Genomic DNA, 23,452 nt, shown 5'->3' on the forward strand with positions numbered 1-23,452 from the left:
TCAGGTGGTCCTTTGCCACAGCAAGGGGCCTGGGACACTCCCTGGCTGCTAAAAAGGGATGGCAACACGAGCAGTGAATGGGAAAAGGAGCACCATGGGGTCACAGAAATTATTCCTTTGTGTAAGGGAGAACAAGGAGAGAAGAAAGGGAGCGCTGCGTGCAGGCAGGTGGGAGCAATGCTAGGCTAGTAGGGCTGCCTCAGTCTGCTGAATCCATGCCTCAGCTTCCACAAGGACAGTGCTGTTGGCCTCAGGGACAAAGGCAGAATGGGTATGAGAAACAGGGCCGGGAAATTACCACTGCCCACATTTTGAGTGGATACAAATGTCAAAATTTAAGAAACTTGGCTTCAGGGAAGGAACCGGCGCAGGTGGGAAGGTGAAAAAAGTGGACTGGTATCTCTGAAGGGACTGACACCTGGGGCCACGCGCCTGGGAGCCAGTATTTGTAAGAAATCTGTCAAGTCAGGAGCAGATTGCTATGTCTGAAGAGCAGCAAGTGCAGAGAGGGTGAGCAGCACGGAGAGGGAAAGGCAGCTGAAGGGAGGGTTGCGGTGCAGGTCCTCCACGCCCAGCCGCAGGCCCACGCTTTGCAGTTTATTCCTTTATGGCATCAACACGAGATCTGGGGTGATGACATTATCTGGGGGGGGTGGGGAAGACAAACATATCCCGGAGGAAGAAGAGGTTGAACTTCAGGACCTGAGCACCAGCCACTGAACGACGTTAAAAGGCTGCGGGTTGTAAGGAGCGTGCTTTAAGCCAGGCCACAGCTCTGCTGCGAGCCCAGAGGTTGTAGCTGAAGGTAGAAGAGAAAGTGGAGCAGAAACCAGAGAAGGAGAGATGACCGTGACACAAAAAGGCAAATGCAACCCTGGCACGCAAGTTGCCAATTATCTCTTGTTCTTTGCAAGAGCCAGGACAACAACAACAAAAAAATACATGAAGTAAAACTATTGTTTGAAATGTGGCTTTGCTGCAGCTTTCTGTGGGTGCACAACACCCAATTTAACAACTGCTTCAGTATACCTTGACAGCGATGGGCATTGATCTAAATACATCCGCATTTTACACTTAAAATATAAGTCACAGGGCAGATTTTCCACGTCCCTTAAAGTTATTTCAAGCCAGGGCTGCGAGCCTCGAAATTCAAGGATTGCCAGTGCAGGATTGGTATGAGATAAATGCACTGGGCACTTTGTTACTACCAAGAAACTTGAAGCAGCTACAGCAGATTGTTTTACCCAAACTTTAGAAACAGAGATGGGAAAATGTTTTACAACCCACAGCAGCTCTGGCTGCGAGAGGTTGCTGTTATTTAAGAGCATTATAATCACTGACTTCATAGAGCTGCACGCACCGGCCCTGATGTTGTAAACTCCACAGTCTCTCTGAAGCTTTTGAAAGCCATTCATCGTGGCTTTAAAACTAAAAGAAACACACCCTTTTTTATTTATTTTTTTTCTCCCTTAAGAAAAGGAGCCTTTGAAAAAGTTCATGAATAGATGTTTACCAATGAAATTTGCATAGAGGAGAAAATTATGACTGGATAAAAGATCACAAAGACATTTGTCAGCTTTTTTTCACCCTGGAGAATTACAAATAAATAAATAAATAAATGTTAATGGCAAAAGCAACGTGACTTTCAGGCTTGAAAATGCTGTTTCTGTAAAGGGAAAGGGGAGAAGAGAAAGTTCTTGCTGACATGGTTGGGCTGCCATGTAAAATGCAAGTCAGGTGGAAGCCTCTGTGATCCTCAGGCACATTACTGCAAGGAGAATACCTGGGCAATAGAGGATATATTTATTTTTTTTCTTTATCACCCTAGACAATAGTGCCAGTGTCAACAGTTTTTCATAAAATTCACCAGCTCAGCTCTGCAGTGGTTGGTTAGTCCCAAGGGTGCCCCAGGTTTCTGGCAAGTAGGCTTGGGAAAATATACTGTCCTGGCACCTGGAGTGGTAGCAAAAGATGACCAGAACAGCCTTATTTTCAATGTCATGTGAGCCTCCTTGTTGCCAGGCTATTATTCTGGACTACAGGAATTAATGTGCTGCTTGAACAAAGCCACCACAGACCCATGTCCACCTCCTGTGGTTGCCTTGACCAGGACTACAACTATTACAGTCGTCTGAAGAGCCTCTGGAAGAAGGGGAAGGTTTTCCATGGGTGACGAACCAGCCATTAGCTTCAAGATTTGCTGGGTCAGGACACCTATGAATCTCCTATCACCTATCACCATCTCCTCACCTCTATCCATAGGCAACACCATGGCATTTAAATAATGCCAGACCAGAGCAGCTATGCCTCATTTTTTGTCATGGCAAGGTGTCATCAGGCTTCACCTTTGTCCCCAGCAGCTGGGCAACCTCTTTCTTCAAGAAATGAGCTTTCGGATGCAATAAAGGCATAATAGCAAAGCCACCTGGCACTTAGTGAGCCTAGGAGGCACCTAGTATAGCCTACATGCCTCTTGTCTGCGGGCACACTGCTCACAGCCAGGGCTCTGCTTCCATGTCCTTGCTAGCAGTGTGGCCAGCTCCCAGGAGAGGTTGTTTTTGGGACAGCCACACCGCCGGCAAGAATTACAGCAACTGCCCCTGCCCTCAGACATTGCACATTCGTTTTTCCATGCTGAGGGAGGGCAAGCCCAGCTAATCCTCTGCTGTGCGAATGGCATTGCACAGGGGGCATTTGCATGCAGCTGGTGCAGGTAAACAAGGAGGAGCCCGGCTTGTCCTTCCCTCTGCCCTCTTCCCTGGGGGAGCTCACCAGCTGCAGCTGGCTGCATGAAACGGGGAGCCCAGGAGGGGGAATGCACCTCACCCGGGCTTTGCCAGACAGCTATTAACGCAGCCCGAGTTTAGAGCAATAAATCAGAGCAGAAGCAGACTTCAGTGCTCCACACAAACAGGGTGAAATACCCCCGGCCCTTTATCAGGAGACGAAGGCACTCCTGGATCTGTTCCACAGCAGATTTTCCCCTTGTGGCCGGCCATAAAAACCTCAGGGCTCAGGGATGAAAATACCCACTGCTGTTACAAGCCCAGCAGCAGCCGATTGTGGAAGGTTTTCACCTCCTAAGGCCATACCTCTCCCCTCCAAACAAGGCTTGCTTTCCTAGAAGCACGACGAAACGTCTGCGGCGGGATGCTCGACGAGCTGCCCTTGGGACCGGGCAGTGGCACCAGCCCCAGCCAGGCTTTTTGGGCTGCCCTTTCCCTCCAAACCACCACGGAGGGTTATCTTCGGACAGGTTTCTGAAGCTGCACAGCAGCCAGATGGGGTTGCAAGCTGTGAAAACCCGGAATAGTTTCAACCTTTCCTGGACTGTTTCAAAACGTGTTTCAACCGGCCCGGTCACATGGCGTTCTTGCAAGGCCTTTCATGATTGTATCTGGGGGTAGGAGACTCGCTGCTGCTTTAAAGGAAGAAAAAAAAAAGAAACAAACAAACAGAAAAGAACACGGTTTAACCCCAGATATCTGAAGGGAACAACCAGGGAACGTCGCTTTGGAAAGCACGCTGCCCTGTTTGTTTGAAGATAAAAACGCTGCGGCGAGCCGCCCGGCTCTTGCAGGCCGCCCCTCGCTGCCTCTCCCGGCTGTGGTTACGGGGCCTGTCTGAGCACACGCATGCAATGCACGCTTCAAAATCCTCCAGACAGCCCCTTTCGGCGGCGTTGCACCTAGCAGAAAACAAAGTGCTTTCATCAGCTCGCCGAAGCCTTTGGGTAGGTTTTAGGAGCGGAGGGCTGAGCTGGCAGAGCCCCCCCAGGCCCTTCTCGAAGAGCTGGGGAACGTGAGGAGAACCAAAGCAAATGGCAGCCAGCCTTGCCGGGCTTTGATGCTCTTTGATCCAAGCGTAATATTTAGGATAAATACACGACTTGTTTGTCAGTACTGACTTCAGGTCCAGCTTTATCCACACAGCCAAAGAAGGGGCTACAAACAGGGCATTTGGGCAACGCTGACCATCCATTAATCCTTTGGCAGTCTGACAGCAAGCCCTGAGCTGCCACCAGTGTACCCCCAGGCCAGGACAAAGAGAAGGGCAAAGGAACCTGCACACAGTGTTCCCCCAGTCACTGAACTGAAACCAGAGGTGTCCTCGCACTCCTGACACAAAATACGGCTTGGAAGGCCTCGGGGGCTCTGCCCTTCCCTCCTTCCTAAAGGGATGTTGTTTGCTGTTTGACCTCCTCATCAAAACTCTCCGCTTCTCTGACCAGGGGGAGAGGAGACCGCAGCAGCAAGGTGCTGTACACAAGTGTGTACACTTAAATCTTCTCTGAAAGTCACCAGAGAGCAGTGGCTATCAGAAAGGAAGGGACACTCGGACAGCACAGCATCTCCGGACTGCGACTAAAGACTGAGGACGGCATTGGTCTTCTCCACTGCAACCTGTGGGGAGTGCTAAGACTAACTAACTTCCAATAAATTCTTTAAGTATTTGGCAACTGCAACCCACTAGCTCACTGATGAGTAAAAGTTGCATAAATCCAGCTCTAGGTGACCACCAGGAAATGTAGAGCTCTGCTTCTTCAAGTGCATGTCCACAGCATCAACATGACATTCCCCTTTAGATCGATGTAATCCTGAAATACCAATCTGACCTTCTGAGCACGTGCTTCAGGCATCTACTTACCTCATCTCTTACTTCTCATTGCATTCCTGCTAAAAGCAAATGAAGTTTGAGAGCCATGATTCACTACTTCTTGAGATTAGAAGAGGGGCAACCAATCTCGAGAAGATGCTGGACATTTGGAGAAACTCCTGCTCTAGGAGATAACAGCATCAAAACCCAGAGATTATAGGCCTCATCACTGGAGGTTTCTAATACATCTATAGACAAACCCACCATGACCTGAGCTAGTACTGGCAACAGGGACCACCAGAGGCTCGTCTGAAGCAGTATTTCTGTGACTCTGCTATTACAGAAAAAGTATTAAGGTACCGAGAAGGGTATCTTCATATTAGTTACAAAAAGATGCAAAAATATTCCCATCTTGGTTGTGACAGGCAAGATCACTGGATTCCCCAAGGGTTTAAGCTATTTTATATGGAGCTGCTGCACCATTTGAGAGGTCTTATTAAATATGAAGTTGACCCACATCTGAGGTAGTCTCTGATGAAGTTACTATTAAATTACTCTTGTTTTTACGGTCTGATTTTCCAATACGCCATGTTTCCGCACTGACCTCTGGTAACTGAACTGCAGAATCTGAGACTTTTTGGCAATAGATCACAAAAAAAAAAAATAATCTATTAAGGATGTAGAGGGAAACACGGGATTACACAAGAAATGAGAAGACAGTTAACACAATCAGAAAATTAACATTCAAAAAAATAATTTACAGGTTTCTGAGTTTGCATATTAAGAAAAGTGAAACAATTCAAGAACTTCAGAACTGATGGTTCAAATTGTTGGACAACTCTACCACGCACTGCCTTCTCTTGTTCTTACAGTTATCTTGCCCATGAATTACTGCTACCTTTAAGCTCTGGAGCAAGCTTTGGCAATGCTATACCAGAAGTAAAACAGGGTCCTGCCCATAACATTCCCTGTTCTGTAAAAAACGGGCCCCAAAAGCCAAGAGTTTTGGCAGTGCCTCTGGAAGTCTCACCAATTCTTGGTTTTACACAGCATGGGACAAATCTAACCTGTTCTCAGACCGCGTATAGCCCCATTTTTAATGTTTATGATTCTGGAAGTGTTCTGCTCGCAGCAATACCAGGCATCGAGATGTCGGCAAATAAAGGACACACACAACTGTAGAAATAACATTTTTGGTTTAGTGTTTACAGTTTGTTTTACAGCTCATAATGAAACACTGTTAGAGATATTCTACATTCAGACATTCCTAGCAAAGTACACTTCTAAAAACATAAGGCACTTTAAGACTTCCTAAAACAACTGCTTGTGATAAAAATTCAATGAGAGGGCTAGATGAGAACCTTTCTAGCCTTAATATTCAGGTCAGTAAAAGATCAATCCTCTAGTAAGGCAGGCAAATGAAATAATCAATAGAGAGGCTTCCAAGATAGAGTTACTGCTGTATTAGTGTGCATTCTGAAGTAGTCTATTTGGAGTATCTTCAGCTGGGGGTGGTGGTGGCGGCAGAAATTCATCTGCCTGGTGTGAATAAGATGCATTAAAAATAGTTCTTTGAACTGGTTAACAAAGACACAGCGCAGGGATTAAGTTTCATTACTTTCATTGGATTAAATTCCTTCCATTCATTATCGCCAACAAGAGTAAGGAACAAAAAGGAGCTGGTTCTCCCCTCCCTCCCCCCTGCTCCCATTATAATTCAACACAAGATTTCAAAGACTCAAAATGACCAGGACAGCAGCCCATGAAAAACTGCATCTGGCCACTTCAGAGTCTGTTTAAATATTCATTACTGACTTCCTCAAGTCTCACCTCTTATTAAAGAATAACAAACATAAAAGAATTGGCAACTGTATAAACTGCTCCCAGTCAAATTGATATTTTGCTTCTTTTTTAGCCTGATCCCACTGTTCGCGTGAAGGACCTGCATTCAGCCACACACCACCAGCTCCTCTTGGCAAGGAGACGGCGGGACAGGGGCACAATGCCAGCAGGGCCCGGGACCCTGCGGGGAAGAGGGAATGAGCAACTTCGCTTCACACACTCGTGTCTCAGTTTAAGGACGTTTTCAAAAGCCAGACATGCTGGGCTGCTGTAGCAACACGGGGAGCGATACCAAAACACCGACTGAAGATTTCAGCTGGAGGCGCATCTGAAGGAGGTGAAGTTTAAAACTGACAAAAGGAGCTACGAGCCAGGCTGCTGGCAAAACCACTGCCTAACTTCTCGGGGTGTCCAAGGAGGGGACGATAGGAACCTACCACCCATCAGCATATTTTCAAGTTTTGTCTTGTCCAGTACATCTTCCAGGCCTTGGGGGCTAAAATTGCTGAAAATCTTGACTCCTGGGGGCAGCTCGGTATGTTAGCCACCACAGTACCAACCTGTACCTCTAGTCCTCTCATATCCACTTCTACGGGGAAAAGAAACCAACCAACCATTTGTATTTCTTACGGGTCCCTGATTGTTGTGAATTCTGACTTACTTGAATTGCACTTTAAAGCCCAGCAGCACGAAGAAAAATCATTAGCTATATTTACGAATATATATAAATTTTTAAGAGACATCTTATATCAAGTCCAGATTGCATAGATATCCACTGCATCAGCTGTCAAGTTTCGACCTGGCTACAGTAAAGCAGCTACAAAAAACGATTAGCCTATTAGTGTTGTTAGAATTGGGGCAGAGATGAGTATTTTTTTTTTTTAGGCAAGAAAATGCAGCTAAGGAAGGAGCTGAATCAGAGCCACACACACAGGTATTACTGCATGAACAGGAGCTGTGGCAGCAAAGCGGTTGTGAAATCTGTCTTTGTGAAATGAAAAATACATCACTTCGAGACAGCTCCTGCTCGAGAGAGGCAGGCAGCACGGCATGGCCCTGAGCTCAAGAGATCTTGAGATCTCAACCGGTGTGGTTCACTTTCACTGGCAAGGGACAAGCTCCAGATCACACAGTAGTTGCTCACTACTGTTACACGAGCAGTAAATATGAAGTTGTGGCTCTGCAATCAGTTTCCTGTCCTTTAGTATTTATACGACAAGATTCATTCGGGACAGGGAGAAGCATCTGAAAGAAGAGATGAAGAAAAAAGCATAGGCCACTCACACACCGATCCCAATTTAGCTAACAGCACACAGTCAGTTTCTCTCAAAAACTGTAGGTTCTTCTTTCCAAGCGAACCTCACAGAATTTGCTAAAGTGATATCCAGTTGCTTTGTACTGACACCTTTTTAGGTCTTAAAATATGCTTTAAAAAGTGATTTGGAAAGGCACCGAGCATGTGTCATTTAATTTCTTCTGCATTTGTGTGTTGCGGGAATCATTAGAGTAAGTTGCAGTAATTAATAACTGAAGAGGTGCCATTTTACAACCAGATAATTTCCTTCAAATTCTAGTTCTCTGCAAAGGAAACCCAGGAAATGAACAGTACTGCTAAGGAAATGCAGGGCAAGAAGTTAAACCTGCACACCGAGTCAGACTGGAAAGTACAGAGTTTCACAGACCTTGTTCTTCAGGTCACACTAAAAGAAAAATTCTGGCTTAATAATAATTAATTAAAAAAAAAAAATCACTAAAGCTAGTTATGAGGATTAGAATTACCAAAGTGCTTTAATAAAGTGTCAAGCATAATTAAACAGGACCATTAACACAGAGCTGCCATAAGATATCCAAACAGGCACGTGTTTTCCAAATGCAAGAGAGAAGCACAAGTTTTTCAGTTTCCCTCTTGGGACCAAAGTGGGCTAAGTAAAGTTGTGCTTGTTCATGTAGTTTCTTAACACAAAGTATTTACTCTGCTCTTCACTCAAAGGCATAGTTGGATTTGCTGTACTGAAACTGCAACAAAAGGACCGTCTGCTGTAAAATGATCATAAAGGGGCAGCTCTCAGTGAGCAAAAACCACAACAGCCCCATAAGTAGATCTATAAATACCTGTCGATTTCATAGTTACATTTTTAACAGGTATTTCTTTTGTACTTAAGATTTCTGAACAATTTTCTGCAGCTTTCCTATAAACATAGTGTAAGATAACTGAATGTGCTACTTGAACAATCCAACAGACTGCCAGATCTATTACAACAAGAGCAAATGCAAACAAATAAATAAGGAAGAGGCTTCAAAACCACCTCCAGCAAGATGCTCAGACAACGTGCCTTATATCCTTCCTACTGGCTTTTCCTCTAATGTTTTAAGTAAGAAAAAAAAAAAAACAAAAAACAAAAAGCATTCTCCACAGCACATCTGTTGGTACTTCCAGTTAGTAAACTTCTGTCTGCTTTAAACAGCTGAATTTAAGGACAGAAAGTAGCCCAGTACCAAGCAGAGCTACCTTCAGCAGGGGGAATGCGGCTCTTTAGGCACAGGAAACACCAATCAAGACCTTTCCTGCAATTCAGATATAAAAGCAGACATGCTCCAGTAAGCTGAGACTCAAGAACACGCTACAGAGCATCACACGTGGTCCCACGCACAGGCACATAGGGCCTCAGGTCCAAACTAATGCCAGGTCTCACTAGAAGAACTCATCTGTCTTCTGAAGGCACCAAAAAGACAGCAACGCTCCAGGTGTAATGGGAAGAGGCAGAGGGAGGGGAACGAGGAATGCAGTGAGAAGGAAACACTACGGGCAGCTTGGTGTAACAAGGGAGAAAAAAGGGTGGCTCAGTTCTATGTCTGTAACGTCTACAAAAGCACAGAGGCCCTATGCCTCTAGGCAAAGGAACAGTGACCAGAGCTGAGGAAATCTTCTCCTCAACAACAACAACAACAGAAAAGCAAGTCCCGTTTTCGGTGGATGGGCGCAAAGACCTGTAACTGAAATCGGAGGAGACAATGAGGAATCAAAGAGTTAGACAAAACATTGGGGTCCGCGCACACTCACGCGGCGTGATTCGCCTGCTTCTGATTTACCACAGTGTCAAGAGATCTGGACAGCCTCCTCTGCCCTGCAGGATGACTGAAGCCCAGCGAAGTGTCGGGTACCGAGCGCTTCTCGACCTGCCAGTCGGAACAAATCCCCCTCCCCAGCCTGCGCAAGGGGGGCTCCCCCTCAAACAGCAGATGTTTCTCACAACCCCAGGCACCCCACAGGCAGCACGCCACCCGGTTAGTTCTAAGTAGCACTGCACCCAGCAAGCGGAGGCTTGCTAAGGTGCTCTGTCCCCTACGAGGACTCGAGGGCAGTTCCTCGTGGGCCCCTTGAGGCCAGGGGCTCACGCTTCGCCATCCCATTATTGCTTTTCAAAGCCGTTTTCCTTCCAGGCTTCCCGTTCCGCTATCCCAGGAGGACTTTCTGCATCCTGCGCGCCGCCACGCTGGCTTCGTCCTCAGAGTCAGACTCGCTCTGGGAAGTGGAGCTCTGGGAGGCCGAGCTGCAGGGCGAGGAGCACTCCGGGGAGCACAGGTAGTGCATCAGCGGGATGCGGTACTTGCCACAGAAGTCAACAAACTTGATCTGCCTGACGCAGCTGTCAAAGTAGACACCTGGAAGGGCAGAGGGCACAGCAACGACACATCAGAAGGCGGGAGGAGAAATGTCGAAGCTCTGCGAGGCGGCTGTGTCTGCTGCAAACGCCTCCAGTGAGGACTTGGCACAGCACCGGATGGGGAAGCAGAAAGGATACAGGAGAAAGAAGGGAACAGAGCATCTATGGAAATGCAAAACGTGAAATTTCTTTTCTTGGTAAAATAAATAACAGCAATCCTGTAAAAATGCATTTACTAGGCGCTTAAGAAAGGCAAATTCTATGTGAAAAGACGCAGGGCATCTGCTTTCAAAGAATGAGCCAGTTCCTTCTAACCATTAAGGAGCAATCCCAGGCTGGGAATTCGCAAGCTTCTCCTCAAATGTTGGTTTAATTCGCTCGCCCTGTTTTCAAAATTTGTAAAGCCTCCTCTACCAGCTAGCAACGTCGTGCCCACAAATAGCCCCTCTCCCTTTCATGGCTCCACTTCTCTTCTGCTTGAGTGAAGTAACCATGCTGAGTTTGGATGCGGTTTTCCATGGCAACGGTGTTGCTGTAACGCACAATTACCTTCTCCTCCTGTCACAGGGAGTGATTTTAGACACTGACATTTTCAGAAGTTCCCAGCAGTGTTTTAAGTCCTGGCTGCTTTGGAGCAATCTTTTCTCCTGCAGTGCCAGAGCCATGCTGCAGTACTGCACTGGTTTATAAGGATGAGTGAGAAAAGAGCAAAAATAAAAAAAACAATCCACTATTATTCCAAGCTGTGCAAAGCTCTAAAAAAAGGGAGCCTTTATTGCTTTTCCAACACAAGTTCCAGCCCTTCCACCTTTGCTTACGAAGCCTGCTTTGATACTGTCCTATAAGGAGATAAGATAACGGACTGCTTTATGGCTGCAAGGTGGATATTAATTAATGATTTTCCTTAATCTCCTCAAGGCCAAATGCACAGATCATTTACTCTGGATAAAGATTAAGCATTAAGCCAAATTAAGCTGGAGGATTCCAGGCTTATCTACAAAGTCCTCTCCACACAGGTACTACACATGCTAAAAAACACAGCAAGCCAGAGGGAAAAGCAGACCCACCAGGCAGAAAGCAGGCAGCAGAGCCGCGAAGGCGAACTTACCGCCACATTTCGGGTTGGGACAGTTGCTGGCCAAGCTCAGATAGCGGACGAGATTCTCCGGGAGATCGCTGGGAGCATAGGGCACGTTGCGGGTTTTAATCGTGCGCCCGGCCAGCTCCTGAAGGCTCGGGGGATTGTAGGTCAGGTCACGCACGAAGCGAACCACCAGCGGGTTGCCACGCAAGCTCAGCTCTTCCAGGTGGACCAGGTTAAGGATCTCTCGAGGGAGGTAAGTCAGGAGGTTGTTGTGCAGGCTAAGGGAACGCAGGGAATGCAGCCTGAGGATGGAGATGGAAACCCCGTCAGGATGTGCAAGCAAAATCATTCCGCAGTTGCATCACACACAGACCTGAAAACTCTCCCCGCTCCTGCCAAACTCTATCCTTTGTTTTTTGTTTTTTCGTCTTTCTAAAGCATAAATCCACACTAAAAGAGGCTCTGTTGCTCCAGCACACACAATGCCATACAAAACTTGGCTTGGCTCTTGTATGCCTGTTAAAAAAACAGCCCTAAACGTGCTGCTGTGCCTCTCGGTACACACCCCACAGTCCCCACACACACCCTCAAAACAGTATAAAAGAACAAAAGTGTACAAACAGAGCGCTTTCAGTGGCAGATAATGCTTCCCTCTACCCCGTGTGAGCATCAAAAATGGTTTAAAGCAACACTTTGAATAAGTCACCTGCTTTCACTCATGCATTAAAGACAAATGCTGGTAGGCAGCCAGCTCTGCAAAGCCCCGTGCTTTCATCGCTCACGGCTGCATCCCCTGTGCAGTGATACTACCAGATCCCAAAAGCTCAGCAAGGTCAGGCCAGGCTAGCATCTGCATGGGTGACACGCAGTAACTTGGCTCTCGGAGGCGGTGTTCTCTCTGAGAGCACGCAGCAATGTGCCAGCACAGTGCCCAAGGATGCTCTGAAGCCAGTACGAGACACCTGGAGTCATTAAACACTGCACCTCAAGAATAAAGCAGTGAAGAGAGAAAGCAGTAGCTCATCCTCTAGAGCTGTGCCACACGACGCAGGGAATGCTAAAACTTTCTGAGATCCTAGAATAAGAAATGCCAAGGGAATACAGATTATGGCACAGCATAAAAGCACAAACACACACACACAAGAAGGCTTTGGGTAAAATGAAACAAACCAAGTGTCCATCACTGAGAACACAGCAGCTATTTTTTCCTGAGTTGCCCAGGTGCTTTTCAGGGCTGCCTGTACAAATCTAAGGATTCACTTCACAGCGTGCACTTGGTGATGTTTTTTTCCATAATACTTTGAGATCTCCATATTGCACATTTGTGGCCACGCAAGGGTGGTGCTGAGGATCACCACTAAGGGTCTTCCTGTTGAAGCCCAGGTCCTCCCACTTGCTTTTATCCACACAAAGCAGAAGGAGGAGCTCAAAGAGTTAATTACAGCTGGTGGCTGATGGCAGTAGATACTCACTGTGCCAGCTGAGGTGGAATGCTCTGGATCTTGTTGTCACACAGGACGAGATAGCTTAGAGAAGGCAGGTTTGCTAATTCAGGTGGAATTGAAGTAATGAAATTCCCTCCAAGGTACAGAAATTCCAAACTGAAAAAGAGAAGAGAAGACACCGCGTCACCTCATTAAGGTCACTGCCTTAGTTTCATTTAATGGTAGATCTCCTCGTCTCCTGCGTTTCTTAAAGCGAACTCACAGCTGACTATGGATGAGATAATTTGCTGTGGGAAAAGAAAAAGCTGTTACACATCGTAAATACAATAAAGCTGCTGTTTTGTAACATATAAAGTTGAGATTTACCTCCGGTCTCCTGCAGGCACCGTTACATCTGTAGAAAGGCACTGGACACCTGAGTGTTATGACTCAAATCTTTAATCAGCTCAGGCAGCCTCAAGCTCTCTTGTACGTACTTGGGTATGACAAAGAGGGTACAAAATTAAGTTTGAAACCTAAGGCTCTGAAGTGGCTTAATTTGACCCTAAGAAGCTTGCTTCGACTGATATGGGACAGCACATTTGGAGGTTATTCTAACCATGCAAGAAAGTACATGGGGAAAAAATAAATAAAATAATAAAACCACCACGCAAAAGTAGCCTTTTTTTCTACATAAAAAACCCGTAGGTGAGGAGTGGGGGTTGCAGTGAGGCTGCTGTGCTGGGAGCACGTCAAGAGGAGATTATTTTTTAATTAAATTTTGATCCCAGAACAAAGCCCAGAATTTTAACCAAAATTCCTCCTTCGACCTCCATTGTTTCCCGAAGTTGGATTTCGGCTGCTTGGCTCCCATCAGGAATTTACTGCTGACAATACAATTCCTTTGCATATTTTAACTCCGTGCCATTGCTGGCGCTCGCGCTGAAAAGTGTTGGGCAAGGGAATTTCAGTAATGTGGATTTCAATGTTTAAATAAGCTTTAGATGTGTACAAGTCTCCATTTCCTGGGAAAAGTGAATAATTAACTCCTTGTCCTCTGCGTTTGAAGACAAGACATCTAAAAACACACGTTAGCAGGGAAGGGAACAAGGGCAGCAAAATATGCGGCGAATGTTTTCAAAATCCCCTTCAAGCCACAAAATACATAACTTTCCAGATCAGCTTACAGCACAAACTCAGCGTGCAAAACCGCTGCCAACTGCTCACAGCTTTCAAATCCACTCTTTTTAGCCTGTGTAATGAGAGCACTCATTACTAGCTGAGATGTAAAGCCCCGGCATCAGGCTACAAACTGTCCCGAACTGCAAATCCACTAAATAATGTAATTCCTTTATTAAGGGTTCCTAAAACTTGTTTTCTTTTTACCTGCCTTCTGTATCACTGCTCAGAGGTCTGCAGATCAGTAACTCCCTGGGCCCAGCCTGGTATGTAGGACTTAGGATTTCCAACATCAATTTAAGAGATGAATTAGGTGGTTGATGTATAAAAATAAGTAAATAAAAGGCACAGGGAGGGAATTTTGAGACAATAAACTCATTTTAAATGCAGTAAAGATATCCTCACAGCTTCCACTGAAACACAGCTGAGTAGGAAGAAGAAACCTGTGACCCCTCTGTCCCCGTGCCCTGAAATATAATTTGCTAGGAAGAAGGACCCAGCCTCGCCTGGGCTGAGCAAAGCAGAGGAATTCCTAGCAGCCATTTCTCAACCAAACTGAAGCACCAAGACTTGTTTGAGCACAGCTAATCGGGATGAGGACTCCAAGGAGACACAGCCACGTTGTAATCGGTGCTGACCGCACGGTGAGGGTCACAGGACGGGAGCCGTCCCCTTCTGAACGAGAGCAGGTCGGGGAGCAGCAGGGAGAGAGCACCGAGCTCAGTGGCTGCTTTAAGTAACCCTTCACGTCCAGCTCGGGCCCCGTTTTCCTGACAATCATTAATCCGCGTGGTCACTGAACCAGCCGGCTAAGGTCTCGTGCAGCGCTGTGTACACAGAGGGAGGAGAGCTGGAATTTTTCTGTACTTCCAGAAGCCAGGCTTGTCCCACCGCCGTTCCTGCCTCCTCTCGTTACAAGGACCGCAGACTCTTCCCTCAGGGAAATGCTCCCACAGCTAGGAAACGATGCAGGTGGTGGCAGCAAGGCGTACTTACGACACGCCAAGAGACCGTACGTTCTTGCTGGAATATATCCGTGGTGTTTCCAGGTCATCCTGTACCACAAAGAAAGCAAAAAGCCCCCAAACCCTCGGTAAATAAGCACAGGAGCTATTTTGAATGCCTACCAATTACCATAACTCTTCCATAGTCATGCTCCAGGAGGAGGATATCTTCTGGCGTAGAAGATACTCAAAATCTCAACCCATCCGGTTTCCCGACAGATGCTCCCTCGGATAAAATTTAACAGCTGGCATCAAACAGATGCATCTTAATAGGTAATCTTAAAAAAAAAAAAAAGAAGAAACAATGACCCTGAAATAGCTCCGGGTCTTTTTAGGGTAAACTTTTTTCAGCGAGAAGTTTCCACGGCTCATGCAAGGGAGGACTTTAAAAGCAGCCCACGCTGCGCTCCTGCCAGCCCTGTTCCACGATTTGCTAATTCCTGAGAGCACAGCGCAGCCTTTGCTGACATGCAAATTTCAGATCAAACAGCTGTCTGAAAACTATTTGCAAAACGTTTGAAGAGGGGAAGAAAAAGGGAGGCAGCGAGCAGATTTCCTAATGCTGCGCCTTTATCAAAGCCCCGTTTGCTGTTTTTCCCACACTGTAACAGCCACCCTGAAGTGCGTGCTTGTCTAACACGCCGAATAAAAGCAAATATTCTGGTTTTCATTGCACCTAAGCCTTCACACAAAACTTGGATGAATCCAGTTATGAGCTTGAGGCCTTTGATCCCAGCCCTTGAATAACAGGGCCTTTCTGGAGGCATCCAAGCAAGAAGGAAAGGAACACGTGGCAGATGCCTGGAAGGAGCCTGCTCCTTTTCTTTGCTCTTTCTGCTTGCTTCTGGTGCTCTGCTGTACGTGAGTGGTAACTGGAAGAGTAAGACTGAACTCCAAATTCACACCAGAGGGTTCAAGGTATTCGAGATCTGAGGCATTTCACTGAGCTGTGAAGGTTTCTTCCCTTTACGTGGCAAGATGTCTTCCAAAGCACGCAGCAATGAGGGCGATCTGTGCACCCACAAACCCAAAGCCACGTTGTCCAAGCCCATCAGAAGCAGCTGACTGCACTTCTGGCCCTGTACTACACGAGGCTCCTTCACACATCCCCAGCTGGGCCAGCAGAGGAAGGCGACACAAGCCCAGAGCAGCGGCACAACACCTCACCTTGCTGAAAACACAGCAAGGTCTGCGCTGGAGGGAGAAGTGCAGAAGAGATGACACTCATGAGCACCCACAGTAAACTCACCTTTTATTTGGCAACAGACGCAATTTAAGGGAGCTGCTCTCACCCACCCGGTGCATTTTCTACCCTAAATTCACAGCAACAGCCAATGCTGCAACCCGGGCCTCGCACTGCAGTGACACTGCTCGCTGACAGCAACTGCGGTGGGTGGCAGGCACACGGGAGCTGGCACAGCCATAAGACAAATAAAAAAGCCCTCAGCAGAGCCCACGTTTACCTTACTTCTCAGAAACTTAAGAGGCTGTTCCAAATCACCATGAACTAGTTTATGGTGGAACTGGGAGGAAAGAGCAGCGTTATCCTTTCAAAAACTACAACAGAAAAGCTGTACGGGGAGCAGAGGAAAGACGTGAGGTTTAGCTATTAAGAACTTTTAAGAAAATCCTCATCAGAGCTCAGGCGTTCTCTTGAAACAGGAAATGTTTCTAGATCTCTGCAACTCTGCTCAGCTCCACAGCCAGCAGCTGGAGCAAACACAAAGCTGCCAGAGTCACAAGAAGAGAACTGTTAGCCTCAGGAACTGCAGCACCAAGCAGGAGGAACGTGCCCGGTCAAAGTGCTGCCTGCATTCCTCTGTGGTCTCGGAGACCAGGAGAAATGAGAAAAATGTCTTTTATGGGAAGTGGTATATGGAAAAAAGCTCAAAGTCTTGGCTTGCGAGATGGACACCTTGCAGCTCGAGCTGTGAGGCTAACAAAAGACAACAACTGCACCAGGTCCCAGCTCGCTCCTGCTTGAGCTCAGAGTCCAACAGAAGCCTCTGTGCTGCCGTGCCACAGCAGCTGGCCCTGCTCTGCTCCTGCTCAGGCTCATTTTACCCACTTCAACACTAGGCACGCTCACTGTGCCGACACCTCTCTCGTTGGCAGGTGGGAATGTGGTCTGGCAGCAGCTCCCCTCCACACTTCTCTCTCTCTATTTCCTAACCTTTTGGCAAGGGTGTGGGGTTGCTGGCTATCTGGCTCCAACGAGCAGATTCCAGGTTTCCTGTGGAAGAATATTAAATTATGAAGTGCTGCTTTCTCCCAGCTCTGGCAACACAGCGCGCTCCTCCCCTTTGCTATTTAAGCAGTCCCTGACACAGAAGGGTCACTGATGGCACGGTGGTGAACAAACTGACAATCCTGGTGGAGCGTGAATCCACTACCTTGAGCTAAAGTTCAATTTTATCGTGGTGACACGCTAGCAGAAATTCACTGAGTTAGCGGTGATTACACAGGAGGCAGACACAAGCCGGGTCTGGTTTAGTTTTTCTACCTGACGCATCATTTTGCAGCGATAAACCCAAAGTTCGATCGCTTTGCCTGCAGCTGCCCTCTCAAAATCATCCTGGGGCTCAAGCATGAGCAGTCCAAAGAAAGCCACAGACAAGATCTGTGCTTCAGAGCAGAGTAACCACAGGCTGGTAGCTTGACAGCAGTGTGGCACGGAGCACCAAGCCCAGCCCGTTGGGGCACCGCATGCCAACTGGCACAGCCTGGTGCCTCCCTGGGGTCAGCAGTGTGAAAAGACTGGGCTTGGGGCTTGTTTTCTTGGAAGAAAAGTAAAGTTAGAAGGGAAAAAGAGAGGCTGAGAGAACTCAAACCAGCAGCAGCAGGGATCCTCTGCCTACGAGGTAGTGGCAACAACGGGATCCCAAATATAATTTGGGCAGCTACCACGGGTGCTGTGGAGGCAACAGGGCTCATCTCCCGTGCACAACAGACACTGTCCTCCTCTTTTATGAAGCTGGTGCCTCGTTTTCCTTGTTGTCCTCGAAGCGTCTCCTCCTGAAGAGAGAAAAAGCCGAGACTCCCCCTTTATGCGGCAGCCCTGCCGTGAGGGGACGGCACCGCCAGACCCCTGCCCGAGCGCCGGGACCCCCGTAACCACCTCGGGGACCCCGTAACCACCTCAGGGACCCCGTAACCACCTCAGGGACCCCCTAATCTCACCTGCGGAGCTCCTGGATGTCGGGCGGGATGCCGTGCAGGCGGTTGCCGCCCAGGCTGAGGCTCTGCAGCCCCCTCAGCCCCAGCAGGGCGGGGGGCAGCTCGGCGAAGCGGTTGCCGCTGAGGTTGAGGACGCGGAGGGAGCGCCCCAGCGGCGCCTGCCCCAGCCCCTTGGGCAGCGAGCCGGGCCCCCCCAGCCGGTTGTTTTTGGCCAGCAGCGTGTGGAGGCGAGGCAGGGCCAGCAGCCCCCCGCCCAGCTCCGCCAGCCCCGTGCCGCTCACATCCAGCAGCTCCAGCGCCGGGAACCACTGCGACAGCCCCGCGGGCAGCGGCCCCGACAGCCGCCGGGGGGACAGCACCAGCCGCCGAGCCTCGGCGCTGCGCCGAGAGCGGAGCTCAGCCGACAGCTCCAGCTCCAGCTCCGGCTCCGGCTCCGGCTCTGCCTCCGGCTCCGGGTCTGGCTCCGGATCCTCCTCGGGCACCGCCGGCTCCTCCGGCTCGGCCGCCGCCATCCCGCTCGGCCCCTCCGCTCCGCTCCGCCCCGGAACCCGCGGGGCTCCGCCGGCCCCCTCCGGCCATGGCCAGCCCCGGAGGGAGGCGAAATGCAGGGCGCGGGGTTCCTCGCAGCCGCCGCCGCGCAGGCTGCGCGGTCCCCGCCGCCCCGGAACGAGCATGGCGGGCTGGGGGAAGCGGGGCTGAGATGGCGGCCAGCGAGGGGTTTGGGGCTGGCGGGGGGTGGGGGTCGGTGCACGCCGCTAGCCCCTGTGTAGGCTCCTCCATCGCACTCGGTGGAGTGATGTGTAAAAATAAAATTGCTCCTAACCATAAAATGAAGTGTAACTTTCCACACTCAGTGCCACCACCGCAGCGCGGTGCTGGTCCCTGAGGCGCCACCAGAGAGCCTCCTGCTTCCCGCAGGAGCCCTTTGGCTGTGTGGAGCGGGTGTCATCTCTCAAAACACTTCCCAAAAACAAAGGCTCCGAAGGATCTTGGTGTACATTGCGTGGCCGAGGTTGGCAGGAAGCTTTGGAGGCCACCCGGTCCAACCAGCAGCTCCAGCAGGGCCACCTAGAGCACCTCGCCTGGGCCATATGCATCCAGATGATACTTGAATATCACAGAATCACAGAATTTCTAGGTTGGAAGAGACCTCAAGATCACCGAGTCCAACCTCTGACCTAACACTAACAAGCCCTCCACTAAACCTTATCACTAAATTCAACATCTAAACATCTTGTAAAGACCTCCAGGGATGGTGACTCCACCACTGCCCTGGGCAGCCCATCCCAATGCCTCACAACCCTCTCGGTAAAGAAGTTCTTCCTAATCTCCAGGGATACCCTTGCCTGGGCATTAAAACACAGCTTTAGTCCCGATTTAACCCACAAATCTTCCCTCTGAAAGTCTGGCAGGCGAAGAGGCCTGATGTAGTTCACAGGCTGGCACCGAACGGGCCTTGGTGGTAGCGTACATTAGGCGCAGAGGCAACTGGAGATTCACGACCTCTGTTTGTCGCCCTTTGGCCACAGGTTAAAAGCTGTGCAATCAGTAATCGTGTGCTGGGAGAAGCAGCAGCAGCCTGTGACAAGAAGATTCACAGCTCCGGGGAACTTTTGCCCTGACGATGTCTGGGCTTAGGGAGCAAACTGCTTTTGCTTCTTCGTGGTGCATAGAGGAACCTGAAAGGGAGCAGCAGTCCCCTTGGTGGATTCACCCGTGAAATCCCTGATACAAACCCAGAGAGAGCTGCCTAAAAGCAGAAACTGTATCAGGATAGTTGTTTCTTTTCAACATAATTGTCTTATGACAGACCAGTTTGATCCCATCTTCAGAATTAAAGGTAATACATACCTTAAAAATGCCATCCAGAGTCTAGACCAGCCACTCAAATAACACATTTCTCCGATTGGAGCTCAACAGCGCTGCAGAACTGTGGTATTTATAGTGCCATCTAGCTAAATTTGTACCTGGCGCTTCCTTTCACTCCATTTTAAAATCCTGGGAAATTTTAGCAGAAGAGGTAAAAGTATTAAAACAGCCCTATTTTACAGAGGAGCGCTGGATGCCCAGGGAATGCCAAGTGTTAAGACTGTGTACAGGGAGGCTGGGAGGTGCTACAGGGGCCACGTAGCATTATTTGCTCCAGCGTTAAAAGCAACACTGAGAGGCAATGCTAATTATTTTAGACCGCCTTGAGAAGAGCATGCAAGCAGAACAAGGTAACCCAGCTTTTCTCCCAGACAAACATTCAGGGCTTTTCTTCCCAGCTAGCCCAAGGCTGCTGATGGCTCCCTGTAAGCCAAATTTACGAGCCCTCTGGTTACAGGTTGTGGTCGCCTCTGGGTTCTTCCCAATTAGTCCACCCGTTTTGTGAAAGGCACTGCCCAAACCAGAAGGTTTTTGGGCTGAGGCCTCCCTGATGCCACGTGGGATGGAGCGATGGCATCGAGCTGGTGTCCTTCTGCATTCTTCCACTGCATGGAGACCTCTGTATAAACGTACCCAAAACGTACCCAAAAACCAAAGACAGCTGCTTTCGTTGTTCTGCTCGCTTGGTTTTGAAGAGGAAGATGAGGGTTGTCAGAAATACAACACTGGTGTCTTTTTTTTTTTTTTTTAATTTTGTTTTATTTGGCAGTAATATCCAACCCCCCCTGCTTCAAAAAAAATTACAAAATCAAGTAAAATAAGTGCACTAAGGAAACCTACGGAATACTGATAACTTTCACACACGTACAGGAGGGAGCACAGAGGGAGGAGGGGGGAGTTCTTTGTTTTCTTGCTTAAATTTGGCTTTTTGAAAAAAACAAAACAAAACAAAACAAAACGCCTTCCCTGCCCTTTGCAATCTCTTTGTCCTAGAAGGCAACACCTGGAATTCAGCACTTCCCTCCTCAGCAGCCGAGTCACCCTGCAAACGCGAGCAACCCACCGGCCTGATGTGGGGCATCGCTCACCGAGTGGGTGCCCTTCCCCTCGGAGCGGGGAGGCAGGAGGTTTTGCTCTCTTTTGGTTACCGTTTGCCACAGGTACGTTTGCTTTTTTGAGGGCACAAGGAGGGAGAAGCTCCACTGGAGGCAGCTCTTTCTGTAGGGGCACGTTCCCTGCGCCCCTACCCGAGGCTGTGTTATATGGCTTGTCAGAGAGCTTATTTTTCCTGAAAGAGCAGCGCATCCCTCGGCCTTCAGCCCGAGTGCAAGCTCTGTAACCTCAATTTCCAGCACACAACTCTCCAGCTGGCCCCGGGAGCCATCCTCGCAGAGTGCATGCCCACAGGGGACAGGAAGGAGACGAGAATGTGTGCTGCAGCCTACAGCCCTTCTGCCATCACCAGCCTCCCCTTCCTGCACACGCTTTGCTTCTCCCAGCTGGAGATTTTCCTGACCGGACAACGAGATCTTCTTCCCATCCAGGGAGAGCCTTTAAGGCAAGCTGTTGTGTTTTCTCTAAGGCACTTGAATGATCCAGACTGGAAGGAAGCCAGCTGGGAGGCACGAGCTACCTTTCAGAGCAGGGTCAGAATAAAGCAAAACATTTCCTAAAACCACGTCCCTGTGACCCCAGACCCAGCATGTGAAGCTGCTTCGCTGATACTGGCGGGGAGGAGGTGTCTAAAAGGTGCTCCTGTTCCACCAAGCACCAGGACACAAGCAGTGGTGCTGTCCTGCACGCCCTGCGGCTCCTAGGGGCTCATTCCCCTCACCATCACGGCTGCTAGCGTCTCACATCTGGACCTTCATGGGAGAAGGACCCCCTAAGAGCAAGCCCTTTTGCATTTATTACACCAAAGCCTCCCAGCGTGGCAGGGTAGGTTGCGACTCCCACTGCAAACGTGGCGCTGTGTCAGTCAGTGGAAGTCCTCTGGATGCACCCCAGAGAAACAGCTCAAAGACCAGGCAGCTCTGAACAAATACAGCTCTCAGGTTGAGACCGCAGCAGGGACCAAGCTTTCTTCTTCTCCTACTGCTAGCTCGTTCTTCCTCTCCAAGGCAAACAATGTGCCAGAAGGGGAAGGCTGGGACACAAGCCCTGCTGATCTTCTCTCAAGCAGAACACGCTTCTGCTGATGCGAGTGGAGTTTCGCTCGAGTAAGCATTAGGGACAGCGAGACACTTGGCAACACTTGCTGAAGGTGCCCACGAACGGGAAGACAGAAATCACAGGCAGTTACGGATGCGTGCAACCACTTGGGATGCACAGCAGGGGCATGAAGGGAACGTGGACACAGGATGTTCAGGCGTGAAACTGTGTGGAGCAGGAGAAAAGCAGCTGGGCTTGAGGCTAGGGAGGTGATCTCTCTCTAGACTACCTAGCAGATCCCCCTGGGCAATTTAGGGAAGCCTGAGCGTGGACTTTGAGCACAGTCAGTGCTTAGCCAAGGGAGCAAAAGACAGAGAGAGCTGCAGTGTCAGCCTGCGTCTGGTGGAACTCGTTACATCCAGCCCTGTCTCTCTGTCCCATCAGGGACACTGCAGTCCCTGACTGAGAAATACCCTGTAGGAGAGGGCTCACAAGTTGCTTGTGGTGGCTGAGTGCAGTGATACAAACTGTGAACGGGCATTACAGCACTGTCAATAACAAAAAACCCACAGGCTGGGGTTTTCTTGAAAGATCTAGAGCTACGAGACATACAAACGCTGCGTTACTACCATTGGAAATAAAGGAAGCAAAACAAAACAAAACAAAAGGGGGAGTCAGCACGTGAACGTGATAAGAAAAAAAAAATAAAAAATATGATAGCACCTTTAAAGAGAGGGCAGGGAGAGTTACGAGTGAGATGAGGTCGCAAGGAACCGTGTGTGGGAGCCCACAATGTCCTGGAGGAGCTGCTGGGGACAGGCCGGTGGAAAGCAAGGAGGAACGTGCTGGATTCGTGCCCGTGGCATGGCACCACGACTCCCAGGTGGCACGCGAGGCTGAGCAGCGTGGAGGAGCTTGAACCAAAGGGGAGGGGAAGCAGGGCAAGGTCCTTGGCTAATGATGCCCTGCAGCACGCAGAACCCAGCCACGAAACCGTCGGGCCCGTATTTCTGCAGCCAAGGCTGGAGCTGACAATTTTTATCGATGGAGGATCCCCTTTTCTATCCAGCACTGACCTCCGTCCTTTCCCCAGCTCCAGGGGAACGAGAAATCCCTGTTAGCTCCCGGGAGGAGCGGCTGCCTGCTCTGGGAAAGGGTCCCAGGGGCTGCTGCGATTGCCTCCCAGCCTTCCCAAGCCCCAGCAAGGAAGCTCCCTGAACAGGTGGGCTCTGCTCCCCTTTCCTGGCCCCATTCTCTGTGTATTACAAAACAAATAACCCATCGCTATACAATGTAAATATCTGTGACTGGGCAACTGTAGCAGACACTTGTGCATACTGAGCTCAGCACTGGAGGACGGGGCAAGCAGGTTGGGCCCATCCTCCCGGGCTCCTCCGGGGTGGAGGCCCCTCACATCTCCTTGGTGCTCATTCTCTTGGTCTTCTCGGCCGTCTCCTAGAA

At 49.2% G+C, this 23,452-nt stretch overlaps 2 protein-coding genes across 2 annotated transcripts in view; both read right to left on the reverse strand.

The window, feature by feature from the left end:
• Window positions 1-5,780: 5,780 nt before the first annotated feature.
• On the reverse strand, window positions 5,781-18,498 carry LRRC58 (leucine rich repeat containing 58). Its single transcript, XM_082768087.1, has 4 exons — window positions 17,975-18,498; window positions 12,660-12,788; window positions 11,212-11,489; window positions 5,781-10,101 (listed from the first exon to the last, which is right to left on the reverse strand). Exons 1-4 carry the CDS (start codon window positions 18,481-18,483, stop codon window positions 9,893-9,895), a joined length of 1,125 nt encoding a protein of 374 aa, XP_082624213.1. The 5' UTR covers window positions 18,484-18,498; the 3' UTR covers window positions 5,781-9,892.
• A 2,093-nt stretch (window positions 18,499-20,591) lies between these two features.
• Window positions 20,592-23,452, reverse strand: part of FSTL1 (follistatin like 1) — a 29,680-nt gene continuing 26,819 nt past the window's right edge. Inside the window, exon 11 of the mRNA XM_082778234.1 lies at window positions 20,592-23,446. Within this exon, the coding sequence (XP_082634360.1) occupies window positions 23,402-23,446 (45 nt within the window). The 3' untranslated portion in view covers window positions 20,592-23,401. The remainder of the gene's footprint in view (window positions 23,447-23,452) is intronic.

Source organism: Aythya marila (assembly GCF_965140915.1).
Source record: "Aythya marila genome assembly, chromosome: 1".
Lineage (NCBI taxonomy): Eukaryota > Metazoa > Chordata > Aves > Anseriformes > Anatidae > Aythya > Aythya marila.

Excerpts from the sequence above, each read along its gene's own strand:
- LRRC58 (XM_082768087.1), bottom strand. The coding sequence starts at position 18,483 with ATGGCGGCGGCCGAGCCGGAGGAGCCGGCGGTGCCCGAGGAGGATCCG. Across the intron at positions 12,789-17,974 it reads GACATCCAGGAGCTCCGCAG|TTTGGAATTTCTGTACCTTG; the intron begins GTGAGATTAGGG and ends TCTCTTTTTCAG. Across the intron at positions 10,102-11,211 it reads TCCCAACCCGAAATGTGGCG|GTGTCTACTTTGACAGCTGC; the intron begins GTAAGTTCGCCT and ends CTGCCCTTCCAG.